The sequence below is a fragment of the Oreochromis aureus genome, linkage group 4 (assembly GCF_013358895.1).
Source record: "Oreochromis aureus strain Israel breed Guangdong linkage group 4, ZZ_aureus, whole genome shotgun sequence".
Lineage (NCBI taxonomy): Eukaryota > Metazoa > Chordata > Actinopteri > Cichliformes > Cichlidae > Oreochromis > Oreochromis aureus.
The window spans coordinates 5,948,618-5,966,882 of NC_052945.1; the positions used below are offsets into that span (position 1 = coordinate 5,948,618).

At 40.1% G+C, this 18,265-nt stretch overlaps 1 protein-coding gene across 2 annotated transcripts; it reads right to left on the minus strand.

Moving 5' to 3' along the window:
- Positions 1-9,478: 9,478 nt before the first annotated feature.
- emc10 (ER membrane protein complex subunit 10) lies at positions 9,479-16,728 on the minus strand. Of its 2 annotated transcripts, XM_031750891.2 has the most exons (8): positions 16,591-16,728; positions 16,389-16,455; positions 15,505-15,617; positions 14,715-14,828; positions 12,911-13,095; positions 12,573-12,666; positions 11,599-11,696; positions 9,479-9,778 (listed from the first exon to the last, which is right to left on the minus strand). In XM_031750891.2, exons 1-7 carry the CDS (start codon positions 16,678-16,680, stop codon positions 11,610-11,612), a joined length of 750 nt encoding a protein of 249 aa, XP_031606751.1. In that variant the 5' UTR covers positions 16,681-16,728; the 3' UTR covers positions 9,479-9,778; positions 11,599-11,609. The 2 variants fall into 2 exon arrangements, with proteins under 2 accessions (XP_031606751.1, XP_031606745.1); XM_031750885.2 differs by lacking the exon at positions 11,599-11,696.
- Positions 16,729-18,265: the final 1,537 nt, after the last annotated feature.

Below are 18,265 nucleotides of genomic sequence, written 5' to 3' on the forward strand. Positions count from 1 at the left end.
ACGGCCCACATTAAGACAAGTGAAGTCAACGATCCTGGGTATGTCAGTCTTGCTGTGTGGTACAGAGCCTAACTGCCTGGCTAGCCACAAAACAAGAATTAAAGCCTTTATTGTCATTATACACAGTATAAGTAGTTTTCTCTGGTCCCCTCCCCAATCAGACCAGGAGTGACATGTTTAGCCGCATGTTCTCCTTAAATTGCTGGCTGTCTGAGTGGTGTCCCAGAAACGATGTGGGCTTCATAGATAATTGGCAAACCTTCTGGAGGAAACCTGGTCTTGTTAGGAGAGACGGCATCCATCCCACTTTGGATGGAGCAGCTCTCATTTCTAGAAATATGGACCAATTTATTAAACCCCCAAAATATGACTATCCAGAGTTGGGACCAGGAAGCAGAGTTGCAGTCTTACACGCCTCTCTGCAGCTTCTCTCCTCCTGCCACCCCCAAAACCCATCTCCATTGAGACTGTGTCAGCTCCCAAACAGACAAAAACAAACTAAAACCAGCAATAAACAACTTAAACATAAAAATCAAAAAGAAAGAACAATACAGTATCCACATCTGAACCAAAGAGTAAAACAGTGAAATGTGGATTATTAAATATTAGGTCTCTCTCCTCCAAGTCTCTGTTAGTACATGACTTAATAATTGATCAACAAATCGATTTACTCTGCCTTACAGAAACCTGGTTGCAGCCGGATGATTATGTTAGTTTAAATGAATCAACACCCCCGAGTCATTCTAACTACCAGAAACCTCGAAGCACAGGCCGAGGGGGCGGTGTGGCAGCAATTTTTCACACCAGCCTATTAATTAACGAAAGACCAAGACAGACTTTTAATTCATTTGAAAGCCTGATGCTTAGCCTCGTCCACCCCAGCTGTAAAACTCAGAAACCAGTCTTACTTGTTATCATATATCGTCCACCTGGGCCTTACACAGAGTTTCTCTCTGATTTCTCAGACTTTTTATCTGATTTTGTGCTCAGCTCAGATAAAATAATTATTGTGGGTGATTTTAACATCCATGTAGATGCTAAAAATGACAGCCTCAACATGGCATTTAATCTGTTATTAGACTCAATTGGCTTCTCAATACCAGGTGGAGATGCAAATGAGGAGACTTCACTCAGGCAAGTCTGCTGGACCAGACGGAGTGAGTCCCCGCATCCTCAAGGCCTGTGCCCCCCAGCTGTGTGGAGTCTTTCATAAACTGTTTATGCTGAGTCTGAGTCTGCAGAGGGTACCAGTGTTGTGGAAGACATCATGCCTCGTCCCTGTACCAAAGACGCCACGTCCCAGTGGCCCCCAGGATTACAGGCCCGTGGCACTGACCTCCCACATCATGAAGACCCTGGAAAGGCTCATCCTGGACCAGCTGCGACCCATTGTCAGACCACATCTGGATCCCCTTCAATTTGCCTATCAGCCTCGTCTCGGAACAGAGGACGCCATCATCTACCTGCTCGATCGTGTCTACGCCCATCTGGACCAGCCAGCGAGCACTGTGAGGGTCATGTTTTTTGACTTTTCCAGTGCTTTCAACACCATCAGGCCAACCCTGCTGGGTGATAAGTTAGCAGCGATGCAGGTGGATGCTTCTCTGGTGTCCTGGATTGTTGATTACCTGACAGGAAGACCACAATATGTACGTCTCCCACAGTGTGCGTCTGACAAGGTAATCAGCAACACAGGGGCACCACAGGGGACTGTCCTCTCCCCCTTCCTCTTCACCCTCTACACCACGGACTTCAGCCACTGCACAGAGACCTGCCATCTTCAGAAGTTTTCTGATGACTCAGTGGTGGTTGGATGCATCAGCAGGGATGATGAGACAGAGTACCGGGCTGTGGTCGACTCCTTTGTCACGAGGTGTGAGCAGAATCATCTGCAGCTCAACGTGGCAAAGACCAAAGAACTGATCGTGGACTTCAGGAAGACAAGGAAACACTTGACCCCTGTTTCAATCCAGGGGGTCAGTGTTGACATTGTGGAGGATTATAAATACCTTGGAGTACACATTGACAATAAACTGGACTGGGCTAAAAACACCAAAGCACTTTACAGGAAGGGCCAGAGTCGTCTCTATTTTTTGAGGCGACTGAGGTCCTTCAACATCTGCCAGAAAATGCTCAGGATTTTCTACGAGTCTGTTGTGGCCAGTGCGATCCTCTATGCTGTGGCATGCTGGGGGAGCAGGCTGAGGGTCGCAGATGCCAACAGACTCAATAAACTGATCCGTAAGGCCAGCAATGTTGTTGGGATGGAGCTGGACTCCCTCAAGGTGGTGTCGGAGAGGCGGATGTTGTCCAAAATAAAGACAATGTTGGATAACACTTCCCACCCACTCCATGACATGCTGGTCAGTCACAGGAGCACGTTCAGTGAAAGACTGAGATTACCGAAAAGCACCACTGAACGTCACAGGAAATCATTCCTGCCTGTGGCCATCTCCCTGTATAATGCATCTGTATAATGCATCTGCTTAACATACTGGTTACTGCTACAACTACACGGTTCTTTTCCAGCTATTTATTACGTGTTCTTTTTCTTTCCAGCTATTTATTATTGTGTGACTTATGTTTCTATTCCTATATTTATTATTATATATATATATATATATATATATATATATATATATATATATATTGTACTATTCTTAGTTAGCGTGTTGTCTGTTTGTTATGGAGCACTGTAACAAAGAAAGAATTTCCCCCAGGGATCAATAAAGTATTCTGATTCTGATTCTGATTCTCTCAAAATGTAAAAGAACCCACCCACCACTTTAATCACACTCTAGATCTTGTTTTAACATATGGCATAGAAACTGAACATTTAACAGTGTTTCCTGAAAACCCTCTGCTGTCTGATCATTTCCTGATAACATTTACATTTACAATAATTGATTACACAGCAGTGGAGAGTAGACTTTATCAAAGTAGATGTCTTTCTGAAAGTGCTGTAACTAAGTTTAAGAATATAATCCACCCACTGTCATCATCTTCAATGCCCTGTACCAACATAGAGCAGAGCAGCTATCTGAACGCCACTCCAACAGAGGTCGATTATCTTGTTAATAATTTTACCTCCTCACCACGCATGCGACTCTGGATACTGTAGCTCCTGTGAAAACTAAGGTCTCAAATCCGAAGTCCCTGACTCCGTGGTATAATTCTCAAACACGTAGCCTAAAGCAGATAACTCATAAGCTGGAGAGGAAATGGCGTGTTACAAATTTAGAAGATCATCATTTAGCCTGGAGAAATAGTTTGCTGCTTTATAAGAAAGCCCTCCGCAAAGCCAGAACATCTTACTATTCGTCACTGATTGAAGAAAATAAGAACAACCCTAGGTTTCTCTTCAGCACTGTAGCCAGGCTGACAAAAAGTCAGAGCTCTACTGAGCCAACAATCCCTTTAACGTTAACTAGTAATGACTTCATGAACTTCTTCACAAATAAAATTTTTATCATTAGAGAAAAATTACCAATAATCATCCCACAGATGTAATATTATCTACAGCTACTTTTAGTACCATCGATGTTAAGTTAGACTCTTTTTCTCCAATTGATCTTTCTGAGTTAACTTCAATAATTAATTCCTCCAAACCATCAACGTGTCTTTTAGACCCCATTCCTACAAAACTACTCAAAGAAGTCCTGCCATTAATTAATTCTTCGATCTTAAATATGATCAACCTATCTCTAATAATCGGCTATGTACCACAGGCCTTCAAGGTGGCTGTAGTTAAACCTTTACTTAAAAAGCCATCTCTAGACCCAGCTGTCTTACCTAATTATAGGCCAATCTCCAACCTTCCTTTCATATCAAACATCCTTGAAAGAGTAGTTGTCAAACAGCTAACAGATCATCTGCAGAGGAATGGCTTATTTGAAGAGTTTCAGTCAGGTTTCAGAGCTCATCACAGCACAGAAACAGCTTTAGTGAAGGTTACAAATGATCTTCTTATGGCCTCTGATAGTGGACTCATCTCTGTGCTTGTCCTGCTAGACCTCAGTGCTGCGTTCGATACTGTTGACCATAATATCCTATTAGAGCGATTAGAACATGCTGTAGGTATTACAGGTACTGCACTGCAGTGGTTTGTATCATATCTATCTAATAGACTCCAATTTGTGCATGTAAATGGAGAGTCCTCTTCACACACTAAGGTCAATTATGGAGTTCCACAGGGTTCAGTGCTAGGACCAATTCTATTTACATTATACATGTTTCCCTTAGGCAGCATCATTAGAAGACATAGCATAAATTTTCACTGCTATGCAGATGACACCCAGCTCTATCTATCCATGAAGCCAGGTAACACACACCAATTAGATAAACTGCAGGAATGCCTTAAAGACATAAAGACCTGGATGGCCGCTAACTTTCTGCTTCTTAATTCAGATCAAACTGAGGTTATTGTACTCGGCCCTGAAAATCTTAGAAATATGGTATCTAAGCAGATTCTTACTCTGGATGGCATTACCTTGGCCTCCAGTAATGCTGTGAGGAACCTTGAGTCATTTTTGACCAGGACATGTCCTTCAACGCACATATTAAACAAATATGTAAGACTGCTTTCTTCCATTTGCGCAACATCTCTAAAATTAGAAATATCCTGTCTCAGAGTGACGCTGAAAAACTAGTTCATGCATTTATTACTTCCAGGCTGGACTACTGTAATTCTTTATTATCAGGATGTCCTAAAAACTCACTGAAAAGTCTTCAGCTGATCCAAAATGCTGCAGCAAGAGTCCTGACAGGGACTAGAAAGAGAGACATATTTCTCCTGTTTTGGCTTCCTTCATTGGCTTCCTGTTAAATCCAGAATTGAATTCAAAATCCTGCTCCTCACATACAAGGTCTTAAATAATCAGGCCCCATCTTATCTTAATGACCTTGTAGTACCATATCACCCTATTAGAGCACTTCGCTCTCACATTGCAGGCCTACTTGTTGTTCCTAGAGTATTTAAAAGTAGAATGGGAGGCAGAGCCTTCAGTTTTCAGGCCCCTCTTCTGTGGAACCACCTTCCAGTTTGGATTCGGGAGACAGACACTATCTCTACTTTCAAGATTAGGCTTAAAACTTTCCGTTTTGCTAAAGCATATAGTTAGGGCTGGACCAGGTGACCCTGAATCCTCCCTTAGTTATGCTGCAATAGACGTGAGGCTGCCGGGATTCCCATGATGCATTGAGTTTTCCTTTCCAGTCACCTTTCTCACTCACTATGTGTTAATAGACCTCTCTGCATCGAATCATATCTGTTATTAATCTCTGTCTCTCTTCCACAGCATGTCTTTATCCTGTTTTCCTTCTTTCACCCCAACCGGTCGCAGCAGATGGCCCCGCCCTCCCTGAGCCTGGTTCTGCCGGAGGTTTCTTCCTGTTAAAGGGAGTTTTTCCTTCCCACTGTCGCCAAAGTGCTTGCTCATAGGGGGTCATATGATTGTTGGGTTTTTCTCTGTATGTATTATTGTGCGATCTACTGTACAATATAAAGCACCTTGAGGCGACTGTTGTTGTGATTTGGCGCTGTATAAATAAAATTGAATTGAATTGAATATAATGAGACTAAAAACAGCTCAGTAAAAGTGCACATGTACTTAGCATATTATAAAAAACCATACAATAATATAACTTTAAAAATAATATAAATACACAGTACAGGAGTGACACAGAAAAGTCGTCTGGATATACTGGACATCGGTTTTCAAAACAAGAGAAAAGGAGGTTAAAAATAACACGGCAGCATGGCACAGAACTTCTACCGGGCTTCCACGCTTGCATGTTTAGAGTGCCCAGATTTACAGTGTGAAAATGACAGGCCAAAATCAACTCTGTCGTCAAAGTTTGAGCACAACATAAAAGTCATAACTGCTCATAAATCACATGGTGAAAGAAGGTTGGAGCGTCCTTCCTCACATAGTGACATGCTGACATTGGTGCTCTCCAAACACAGAGATATTTGTGAGCAACATGCTGTAGTACAAGCAGCCTGTTTGAGATCTCCTCTGTTCTCCTCACCCTGCTGCTTTCTTCCATTATATTATCTACTGTAATACTTCTGTCATTCATCTTTTAGCGTCTCATGGTATTGAAACATACAAGTGCTAATTTCTGGACTTTGGGATAAATTTGTGTACGTTTCTTCTGAGTGGTTGGTAAAGAGACAAACTGCATTAAAAATGTTAATGAATTTATATAAAATTAAAAAAACATTTGCAACTTTTCTAAAAGGGTGATTTTTGTGCATTACATTAGCTTAAACTCAAAATCTTTACCACAGTTTAAAAATTGTTCTCAATAAGATGCAGACTCAAGGGTACAAACAGATCATGCCACTCTGAGGAATTTGGGATCTCGCCTTTGGATACTTATTTTAAATCACTGTCTGCTGAGTTTAATTTCAGTCATCATAGCAACATTTAAAAATAACAACCATCATATCTTAGATCACCAGCCAAATGTGATTAAAAACTGCTTAAAAGGTTTGCTCATTTTTCCTCAAAAACAGTGTTTTAAAAACGTTTTTTATTCCAACCCAGACTTGCTTTTGCTGAACTCTCCTTAGATTTTATTTTAGAACTCTCATAATGTCTCTGTTCCCATTTTCTGAGACTGTACCCTCAGTGTAACCACAAATACACTGGATTCCATTCCTAAACATCAGCACAACAATAATGTGTCACTGTCAGGGTCCCCCTCCCCGCTCCCTGGTACAGGGACATACATCACACCCCCTGCTGACTGTCCCCCATGATTCATTAGTGTGTGAGTTATGTAAGTGTGTAGCTGTAATTCTGGTTTTTAAACTGTGTGGCAGGAAACATTTCAAAACAAGTTTAGTCTCGGCTCATTTAGCTGATGTTACACGAAAACCCAGATTGATCACCATCTCCAGTCTAAGCTCTGCTGCTGTCTGACAGAAGCAGATCTCTTTACAAACAGATGACTTTTGTCATTTGGCTTATTTCATTCCAACTCTCATCTTTCTCTCAGCTGTTGTTATCACCTTATCCCTCATGTTATTCATCAAGATTGCACAGGCGGTGGCTGAAAACAGTCACCGAGTAGGACTCTGTGTGTGTGTGTGTGTGTGTGTGTGCGTCATTCTGAGAAATGCCTGGTTGGTGAGTGGAAGAGGGCAAAGGGGACCAAAGTCTTGTGGCGCAACATTTAACCTCCCAAAAGAAGAGAACATTCCTCACAGTTGGACATGCGGACTCAAAACAGCCAGTATGACTGACATATGCTGATGAATGTTGGCTCAGGGATTCTGGGACATTCTGTTACTAAAGCCATGAAGCTGTGGTCTCTCTCCTTGACTCATAATTATAAATACACAGATGGGTAGCAGGAAGATGCTCACATTAGTTCGCCCTAACATGGCCAGAGAAAGGATCTGTGGTAGAGGGGTTGTCCCGCATTCATTTGGATTGGGCTGCTGTCCAAGCAAGTAATAGCTTGCTATTCTAGGATTATGCCTTTGAAATCAGTAGCATTAACAAAATCTCTTCAGTGAATAACTGTTTTTTCTTCCTTTCATTAATTATCATAGCTGATTGATCACACACAGCTGCAGCTGATTAATGTATGGCTACCATAGACTGTAAATAAAAGATGGTGATAGCCACCTTGCTGTCAATCATGGTTAGTAAAGATTAAACTGCGGATTTTGCTGTCGCTATCGTAGCTTCTTGAAACCCACTGTGATGAGCCAAGTCTGAATCTGACTGATTTAAAGGGACTCTGTGATGTGATTCTGATGAGGACTGTAATTTATTCTGTAGCCTATCCAGCTGTGATGGGGCAAGAGATGTGCAACAACCTGGACAGATCACCAGTTCATCACAGGGCTAACAGTCAGGCAGGTGTGTGGATCCTTGAGCAAATGCCTAGAATGAGAATGCCGATTGGAGAATCCAGGCTGGGTTCAAGGAGCATGCAAACTCTATAGAAAAAGGCCCCAACCAAGCAGGTTCCAGAGCCTTCTTGCTTTTTATATTTTGGTGCTTAGTGTATTGTATTCTTCTCTTGCACTTTTAGTGTTTCCCCAAACATCCATTTTCTTGCATACATAAGAAATCATAAAACGCAGGGAAGTTTATTTTAGGGATATCCTTAAATATCCTTCTGTGTGTGCAGTTTGTTTAAGCAGCACTTACTGAATAAAGTGTCACAACAGTTGACACTTGCTGGGGGAAAGCAGCAGCTGCTCTGATCCCACGGGGTTAACCCTTGGGTGTATTATAAAAGATTAAACTGCTGAATGGAGGATTTCCAGTTCACATGTGGTGAAGTGACACAGAGGCAATTCTTGCTTTACCCATTAGTGAAAGAAAACAGGAAGAAAGCTGGAATATACAAGAGCAGATAGAACTAGATTTACAGTAACAGTTTTGAAAATGAGGACCCTCCAAAATGAGGCAACTAACATTTAAAAAATTGTTATTTAGATGGTTAAACATCACTACAGGCCAGGGGAAAGCATTGGAATTTAATTTTGCGAACAAGCTCCTTAATTCAACAGATTACAATAATAATGTATTCTTTCCAATTAATTCAACTATTATGTTGTCTTTTCATCATTTTTGTGGACATTTTGTCTGTTTGTATCATCTAAAAAAAAGAAAAGACTATTAATGCAGATATACAGTCACTGGCCACTTCATTAGGCATAACTTAACTTGTCAATGCAAATATCTAAATAGCCAATCCCGTGGTGGCAAGTAAATGCATTTAGGCGTGTGGATGACTTGCTGAAGTTCAAACTGAGCATCAGAATGAGGAGGAAAGGTGATTTAAGTGACTTTGGTGTGGTTATTGGTGTCAGACAGGCTGGCAAGAGTATTTCAGAATCTGCTGATATGCTGGGATTTTCCTGCAAAACCATCTTTAGCATTTATAAGAGAGAATTTTCTAACAAACAGAAAATATCCAGTGATTGGCAGTGCTCTGGGTGAAAATGCCTTGTTGCTTTAAGCTAATAGGGGTCAGAGTTTGTGAAACATGAAAACATGGATGAAACCTGCCTTGTCAAAACTGTTCAGACTGGAGGTGGTGGTGTAATGGTGTGGGGAATACATACAATTTGTCAACTCTGCATTCTTTAAACACCACAGATTACTTGAGTACTGTTTCTGACCATGTTCCTTTATCCCTTTATGACCAGTTTGTCTGGCTGCTTCAAGCTGGATAACGTGTCACAAAGCCCAAATCACCTCAAACTGGTTTCTTGAACACGAGCGAATGCACCACAATTTTTCACAAGTATTGATTTAAAATTTTTTCTTTCACTACAGTAGTTTTTTACCTGTACCGACTATGAAGTCTTGGAAGAATACTACTAGTGCAACTAAATACAAAGCTGAGTAAAGAGGACCTATAGTATAGTATAGTATAGTATAGTAGAGGAGCAATAATATAAGCTTGAGTAACTCCCCCTCAAAAAAAAAAGAAAAAAAAAGACAGCTCAAGTAATAAATACTTTATTTTCACATTAGAATTAAAAACGCAGTCATCTGCAGGGCACAATATCTCTTCTACAATGTACAGGTAAGTTGTGTGTGTCCGTTAACAGCATTATGTACAGCAATGACAAACTGCCAGAGAAGTATTGTTTAGTTCACAAAAAACGAAAACAAAACAAAAATTGTTGTGTTGTTGATCATCGGCCACCGCCATTGCCTGCTCCACCACCAGCTCCTGCTCCCGCCTGATCCTGAGCGCCAGACATCATCAAGAAAAGAACGAGAGGCACAATGTACATCCACTGGAAGAGAAGAAGAAAAGGGGAACTAAATACTGCAATATTTTTGGTTTCAACATAAGAAATCATCTGTGATCAGCTAGCATCAGTGGTTCCTGATTGGTCATCCCAGATTAGCTTCCGTTTATTTTCACAACAGAAGAGAAGAAAAGGCACAAGTGGGTGACAGAGCTATATGGTGACGATCTCAGGGGTCAAACACCAAACACATGCTAAATATAGTCAGAATAATAATTGAAATTTCAGATATACTGGTGGTTTATCCTGTAGACTCCCAATAATACATACTGGTGGCTGCCAGTGGTATCAGCCTCCTAGTAGATACCCCTATGGTATGAATTTCAAAATCCTACGTCGGCTTGTTCTGAGTTATCGCATTCACAAACTTGGGTGTCGATGTCGCCTGCCAGCCCAGCGTGGTGACGACAATACACAATCAGCCTTTTACAGCTGACGAGTAGGGCTGTTCGATATAACGATATATATCGGATGACGATAGAAAAACGTCTATCGTTTCATTTTACGCTATCGTTTGTTTCGTGGTGTCGCAAAATAAACTGTTTACGGCAATATTTTTTCATTATTTTGATGGTCACTGTAGTGGCTATATGAATTTCCTAAAGTTCTCTCTTTCTCTTATATTTAATATAACCACACTACAGACGGACAAGCGCTTGTTTTTATGCGTTGTCGTTAGCAACAACAACGGTAAAACCACCTCGTGTCCGCTTGTTTATTTTCCACATAAACCTTTCACAATAAAGCTCAAGATCCTGTTGAGACTTTTCAAAATAAACTGAATCACGTGAAAGATGCAGAGTATTTACGGATGAGAAGCAAAAAAGAGCCGTCAGGTGCTAAAAAATAAACCTTAGACTCAAACGTTAGAACAGGCTTTTCCCCGCAGCACGCTGTGTAATAAATACTCACAAAGAAAACGGTGGCCGTTACAACCTATGTCTAAAAATGTATCGTTTCATGCATCAGTTAAAACACTCGACTCCAGGTACGCGACCCAGCTGGAAACACTTCACGCAAGTCGAGCTGCCCGACATTCACAGAATTTACAGAAAATGTTACATTTTTGTGATTTATATCGTTATCGGACGATAGATGTCTTAATATCGGGATATGAGATTTTGGTCATATCGCACAGCCCTAGTGACGAGTAAAAACAAATTTGATCTCTGTAATTCATGTTTTTGGCATTTGAATGGTAAAAATGCAAGTAGTTGAGATAGGGAAGGAAAATTACTCTAAACACCTGGGGCCAACCAAAATGACGGACAGCGCACAAGAGAAATGCAGAAAGGATAACAGCAAGAGTGAAAGAGAAGGTTTTCAAGGTGGTTTTGAGACCTGCTATGATGTACAGTTTGGAGACAATTACACTGACAAAAAGACAGAAGGTGGAGCTGGAAGTGTTCAGATTTTCATTGGAAGTGACAAGCACAGACGAGATTAGAAAAGAGTATATGAGGGACAAAGTCAGAGAGGCAAGGCTGAGGTGGTTTAAGCATGTGCAAAAGAGGGACACTGGATATTGAAGACAGAGGGAAAGAGGAAGATCTCAGAGGAGGTTGATGGATGTAGTCAAGGAGGAAATGCAGGGGGTTGGTGCAGCAGAGGAGGATGCTAAAGATCCACTGTGGCAACCCCTAAAGGGAGATACGTTGCAAGTATTTGGCATTGGACCTGAAGAGACCATGAAAAGACAGAAAAGACGGAATGAGTGGACACAGAAAGGAGACGGGGTTTCATTCAGTCACGCTGACTAAAGGTTAAATACAAACTGAAGAAGGGGACAAGTAAGGAAACTGTACTTCAGTGGGACTCAGCTCTGCTCTCTGCCTCCCCCTGCTGGGGGCTGTGCTGAATTGGTGACCATGAGGAAGATTGCACCACCCAGAATCAAATACCACTGGAACACAGTACAGCATCAGGTCAACACAGATCAGTGAACACAGCAAGGAACACACAGAACAGCAAAACAAGACAGATTTAACAGCGCTCAGGCAAACTAAGACAGGATACAGGGCTGGATTCTGCCTGGAAAAGCAGCTCGAAGCTAAAAACACACAAAAACTTACCACTGGCTTTAAGGGATTACTTTTTATGTTCGTATGCACTTTGTGGGAAAACTAATATTGGACGACTAGCAACACATGGATTTTTGAAACTGGGACCTCTAGCACGCGACCAGCCGGCTGGAGCGTTTTTTTGTATGAAAACAAATCAGACGAAAAACAAGTCTGCATACTTAAAAGCCTCATAAAGATAAACACTATCTGTTCCAGAATTAAGGGTTTGATTACACTGTCCATCTACATTTGACCACCAAAGTCCAGTTCTTTTCACTAGTGTCTTTAACAGAGTTGCATTGCAAAGAAGAAAGAAAGGAGGAGGACTCGCTGCTTTCAGTGGACTAAGAGAAAAACTGAAAAGTGTACCTGTACCTAAAAGGTACATACAAGTGAATTTTTCCCCCCGTAGTTTGACACAAACTGCAGGTAGAAAACAGCCTTTCAACAGGAGTAAACCATTTTGACTTTTTGGGAGATATTTTCACTTTTCTGCCATAAATACTGGCAAATGAAATAGAAGCAAAAACGCAGTACAGCACTGATGTCTCCGGTGTATATTAAAACATGCTAGATGTATTAAAACATTGTGGTGTGTCTGAGGAAAGAGAAAATATGAGCTTAACAGTCTTTTTCATTTATTCATCAACTATGCAGGACATTACCTGTACATCTTTAGGCACTTGTAGCCCATCAGCAGTTTTCCGAGTACTTACATATTTAGCGATGAAAGATTTCTGCTCTTGTGGGTTCTTCCCTTTCTTCTCAGATTCCTGTTCCATCCGTTCAAGGAAGAAAGCCGTCTCAGGTCTGGAAGAAAGGTGACAATTAGTGTTGTGAAAGGTATAGAAAGACTTGTGCCATCCAGGACAACTGACGTTGAGCTGCTAAGCCAAGGCAAATATAGATAAACCAAAGGCTGTGGAAAAAACCTGCAGAGTTGGTCTTGACTTATGCAGAGACAACCACAGGTAAAGATGGAAGCATTGTCAGATTGTAAAGAAGCTGTAAAGGAGAAAAGGACAAAATTACAGGTAACAGCAGTGTGACTGACCCAGGTGCATTGACTGGAGCCATTATGCTGAGCGTGGTGTTGAAAATCTCAAGGTCGACTTCATCCTCAACCTCCGTGCCCCTGCAGGCCCCGGGCAACGTCACTATGGAGACACCAATGAGGTACCCAGAGACGTCAGTGTGGAGTGCGATCACATCGCTCAGATGGGACTCAACCATGGCACACTGAGGATCAGAGGAGAATGTTAAAACAATATATAACAGCTTATTGCTTAGAAATATTTACAATTTACACTAATTACACACAGTTTGAGAAGCTTTAGGTCAAAACTAGCACTGATCAAATATTTCAGACTTCCAAAGTGAGAATGCATTTTTGTTTTTTAATTTCCATTGATGGGATCACAAAGTAACTCACAGTATTATACTATCATAATACCTTTCCACTGATAGAGGGACTCTACTTCATACATTCATATATGATACATCACATAATCTGTGTATAAATGTTTACGTGATAAAAAGCACCACGCCTTTAACGTCTAAGAGCGAGAGCAGTGCGCCAGCCTCAGATGAATATGTGGCACTTATAAAAGAGGCTACTTCAATGGTATGCAAATAGTAGTTAGGCTACAAGAAGTCAGACCTCCAACATGTGCAATACTTCGCAAAATGTAAAAAATAGCTAAAGATGGAAACAATAAACTTGTTTAATCAAAACTTACAAGGTTAAGTTACTCTAATTACTGTTAAACTAAAGATTTAAGTAGTTTTGTTATACTTAAAACACTAACCAGGTGACTTTTGTGCTTGCTGTGCCATTACTGTAGCATTATATTGCTGCTGCTGACAACTTCAAACTTGGAATTAGGTAGTCTGTCATCATTGCTCATTGTACACAAACATGAAAAATCCATTTATTTTTTTTGCACTAATAAATGCTGCGCGCTGCAATCATCAATAAAACGTCATTGTCAAATATCATTACACATATTCCTTGAAATACGGTGATATAACTTTGAGGCTACATCGGCCACTGTTGTGTCAGTTCATTTTGTTTTATTTCAATTCTTTTCTTCCAACTGCCGACCTCCTGCTGTGAGAAATTTCTTCTTTAACACAAGTAAGTTAACTTCAATTAACTTTACTGCCTTTGATAAGGCCACCATGAAGAGTTTATCATGTCAAATTGGCCGAGCAACTGACATTAGAATATGTATAACATATAACTGTATAAATATTCTGTTCTATCATTTGTGGAAAAACATAACATTTCTAAACCAACTGTATTTTTCCTGCACAGAAGAGCAATAAAAGCAACAACTAGACTGTAAATTATTTGGGGAAAACACATCAGATTAACCACATGATAAAAAACCTAATTCAGAGCCAAAATGTTTGCCCAACGTTGCTCTTTCATAGCTGGAAGAAAATGTTTAATATAATTTTGTATTCACAAAAAAGTTTCTACATTTTGTAGTGAGCTGGTTTACAGTAATTATCATGATTCTTAAGTAAATCAAAATTTTGCCTCACAATAATCATGAGAATTAATTTGATTTAAACACCCATGAACATTTGCCAATAACAGCCAACAGAACGAGGAGAAATAGGAGCTGGAATCAAGTTACAGTAATATATTTTAAGAACCTATCATTAAATCTTATGATTTTACTCACTTTTCTCCTAGCCATTACCTTTTTCCTGTCTCCATCTAGAAGCTAAGTTTAACCATGCAGTGAAAACTACCCTCAAAGGCCGTCAATAAGCATGTGCTCAATTTTACAGGTGTTTTTTTTTTAATCTTATCTGTCATTTCTGGAGAATTTGAAGGAAATACATACAGCTCTGACGAATGCCGTGAGGTAGCCTTCCATCTGCCGCTCTGTCTGTCTGTCAGCCTGCAGGAAAACACGAGGCACTCTGATCCTGTACAGACCGTCCACTGCAGCCACTTCCTGTGGGGACAGCCAAGTTAAAAACAAGTCATTTAGACATGCATGTTCATACAGAAACATTATAAGGAGGATACCTTAACACATCCTGAACTGACAGTATGGTTAACGTACTATAAATCTAGGAAAGTTCACCTATCGCTTTACTTGGCTAAACATCCAAACACATCCTACACCAGTGGAACAAGTGAGTGATGTTACCCATGTTGATACCAAAATTTTGGGTGACTTTCAGTCACAGGTAATTCTGCAGATGAGGAGGTGGTGGCTCAAGAAGAAGGTTGTCTACTTATCTGAAGACTGCTTATTTGATTTACATCTCTTCAGGAAAAATACTGAACCCCAAATTGCCTCGATGCATATGTGATTAAGTGACAGGTAAAAAGAGTCTGAAGCTAACAGAATGCATGAGTGAGTGTGAGAATAGGTGACTGCAGTGTGCGGTGTGAAAAGTACTTGCAGTACACGGTAAGAGTAGAAACAGCCCTTGCTATTTAAATACAGTTTTTAAGCCCTGGTCATGGATCCCCCCCCCCCCTCAAAAAAAAACAGAAACAAAAAAAAACTCCAAAGAAATACTGATTTGAAACAGGGGAAATCTCTCGATCACTGGGCCATCTTGGAAATGTGTAGAAAACATCACTAAATCAATCCATGTAACATGGTTAACATGGTTCACCTTCAATTTGGTCCTGTCCTCATCTGACAGCGGGTTCTGACTTAGTGAGACACTCGGCTCTCTTCCAGGCTTTAACAGCAGAGCTCCACGCACTTGAAACTTTGCTACATCATCTGAAAAAAAAAAAAAAAAAAAAAAATTACAAATGATAACAAACCTTCCCTGCTTGGAGATTTGTAAAAATCTGGTTAAAAAAGCACCAACACACTGTAGATGACCTCTACATAGGTAACCGTAAAATGAAGGTAGAAGTCTGTCATCAAAGCAGAGTGTTTTATTATTGTTAAATGAGGGAATAAACTGTAACTGCCTGTTTTTTTTATTTGATTGACAGCATGTTCTGATTTTGCATTTTGAGGGTATAATAAATACTGAATTTGACACATCCAAATGCCATGATTTCAAAGGGGGTTTAATTCTGGCCTCTGAAATGACTTTAAACCGTTTGTATTGTTACAGCTGACTTTATCCCAGATGCACGCATTATTGAGAATACTGCGCAATAATTTAATTTTAAACAGATAGAAATGTCGTAGAAAGCCTTCCGAGAAGAATGGAGACTGTTATAGCTGCTAACGGGGGAACCAACTCCATATTAATGCCAATGGATTTAGAATAGGATGTCATTAAAGCTCCTGTAGGTGTAAACTATAGGCGTTCATAGGTTGTTATAAACGCAAAAAGCCAATTCTGAAAAAAATTACATTTGTAGCAAATCAGGTACATTCATTAATAAATGCAAAAACATATTAAACAGGCAAATTTTTTAAATGGAGTTTGGCGTGTACCATTTTCCTGTGGCATTAAGCTTAGTTAGCTTACCAACATAATCAATATCGTATCATACAACGTTACAGTAAGAAAGAATTATAAATGTTTCTCACCGACTTCAAATGAGTGTTCAAGAGGCACAGAGAAACCACTGAACTCAGTCTCCAAGGCATCACCAACCTGAGAATGAACATGAAATCCACCGTTAGCCTTTTAGCCGGTCATACACAGCTAATGCTAATTAGCTACCAGGTACAGCATCCACTTCACTGCATTTAAATTGATGTCGTCTATGTTATAACACTTCACACTTACCCTTCTTCCGTTATTACAACATGCAAAATGTAAACATACGAAGAAAACAGTGGAAACAACAGCAACCTTAGATTGTACCACACGAGCCATTTTGACAGAAACAGACACCGGAAGAACGCCTCAAGTGGCACAACACATGAACTTCCGGCGATTTTCATAACAAAAGCTTTCGACAAAGCTCCTTTTCTTTTCTTTTCTTTTCTTTTCTTTTCTTTTTCAAAAGGCAATTACGATTTTGAACCAAGGGTTAACAAACACCATGAAATGTAATCACATGCAAGTGTTTTTTTCTTTTTTCTTTAAGGTGTTAGACAGCTTAATAACTTACCATCAATTAATCATTATCAAGTAATCCTACGATGTCTGCATCATTCTTAGTAATGATTGGAGACCTTCATGTGCTCTACATGTAGGTGACGTTATTGCTTGCACACTAATAGTTTGCACACACACACACACACAAACGTCTGGTTTGCTATCCTCGTGGGGACATCCCATTGACATAATGCTTTCCCTAGCCCCTTACCCTAACCCTAACCATCAAAAATGAATGCCTAACCCTAAACCTAACCATAACTCAATTGTAACCTTGATACTAAAACCACATTTTGAGTGTGAAAATTGCTTTCAACCCCGAGGGGACCTGGATTTTGGTCCCCACTGTGCAGAAAGTCCCCACCAGTATAGTAAATGTCAGATTTTGGTCCACACCAGGATAGTACGAACCCGTACACACACACACACACACACACACACACACACACACACACACACACACACACACACACACACACACACACACACACACACACACAGCTGTTGACAGAATGCTGCTAATAATCGAGGTCTGTATTTCTGGTGATGCCTTGTAATGTGTCAGCAATAATGAATTCCTCTTACCACATAAACGAGTTTTAATTTCTATTTTGCGCTGTAAACATTTTAAATTAGTATTGCTTTATATTTTGTCATGTGCAATGAGAGATGGACAATTTACTTTAGAGATGAGCCAACAACCCCAAAAAATCTTTTCTATTTAAATTAAGATATCTATTTTTTTAACAGAGTATACTTCTGACATTATTTAGGGTATAATTAGTATTGGAATAGCAATTTTATATACGTTTAATATCTGTCACAATATGCCAAACATGCCAATTTACTCTCCTTTGCATTCTAAAACAGAAATACTGAAACAAACATGATAGAGATCTCTTGTGAGTGAGATTAACATGTACTGACACATCCAACGCCAGCAGAGGCTGCTAACAGATCATAAAACACTGCTTCGACCTTCCTCTCACCCCCATTACTTCCACAGAAGTGCCCCCGAAAAGTGCAATTTTTATCAGCTGAATAATAAATATTTAAGGCCGTGTGATGAAGAGGGTAATTCATGTGTTACATCTTTTAGTCAGCATTTCATGCTCTACCTCAGCCAGAGTTTTATTTAGGTAAATGCCCTGCTAAGGGGTAAGTCTTTGATGAAACAAATAAAGCTCTTTAGATCCGCTCCTGCACTAATCTAAAGAGCTAGATCAGGGTTTTACATCAAGCCATAACTGGCAGCAGTTCACATCTGGCACTGGAATGTGTCTCAAGTGACCTCTTATGATCAGATTTCTTTTCCCTGCTAGACTTTTTTTTTTTTTTTTTTTTTTTTTTAAATCTTTGC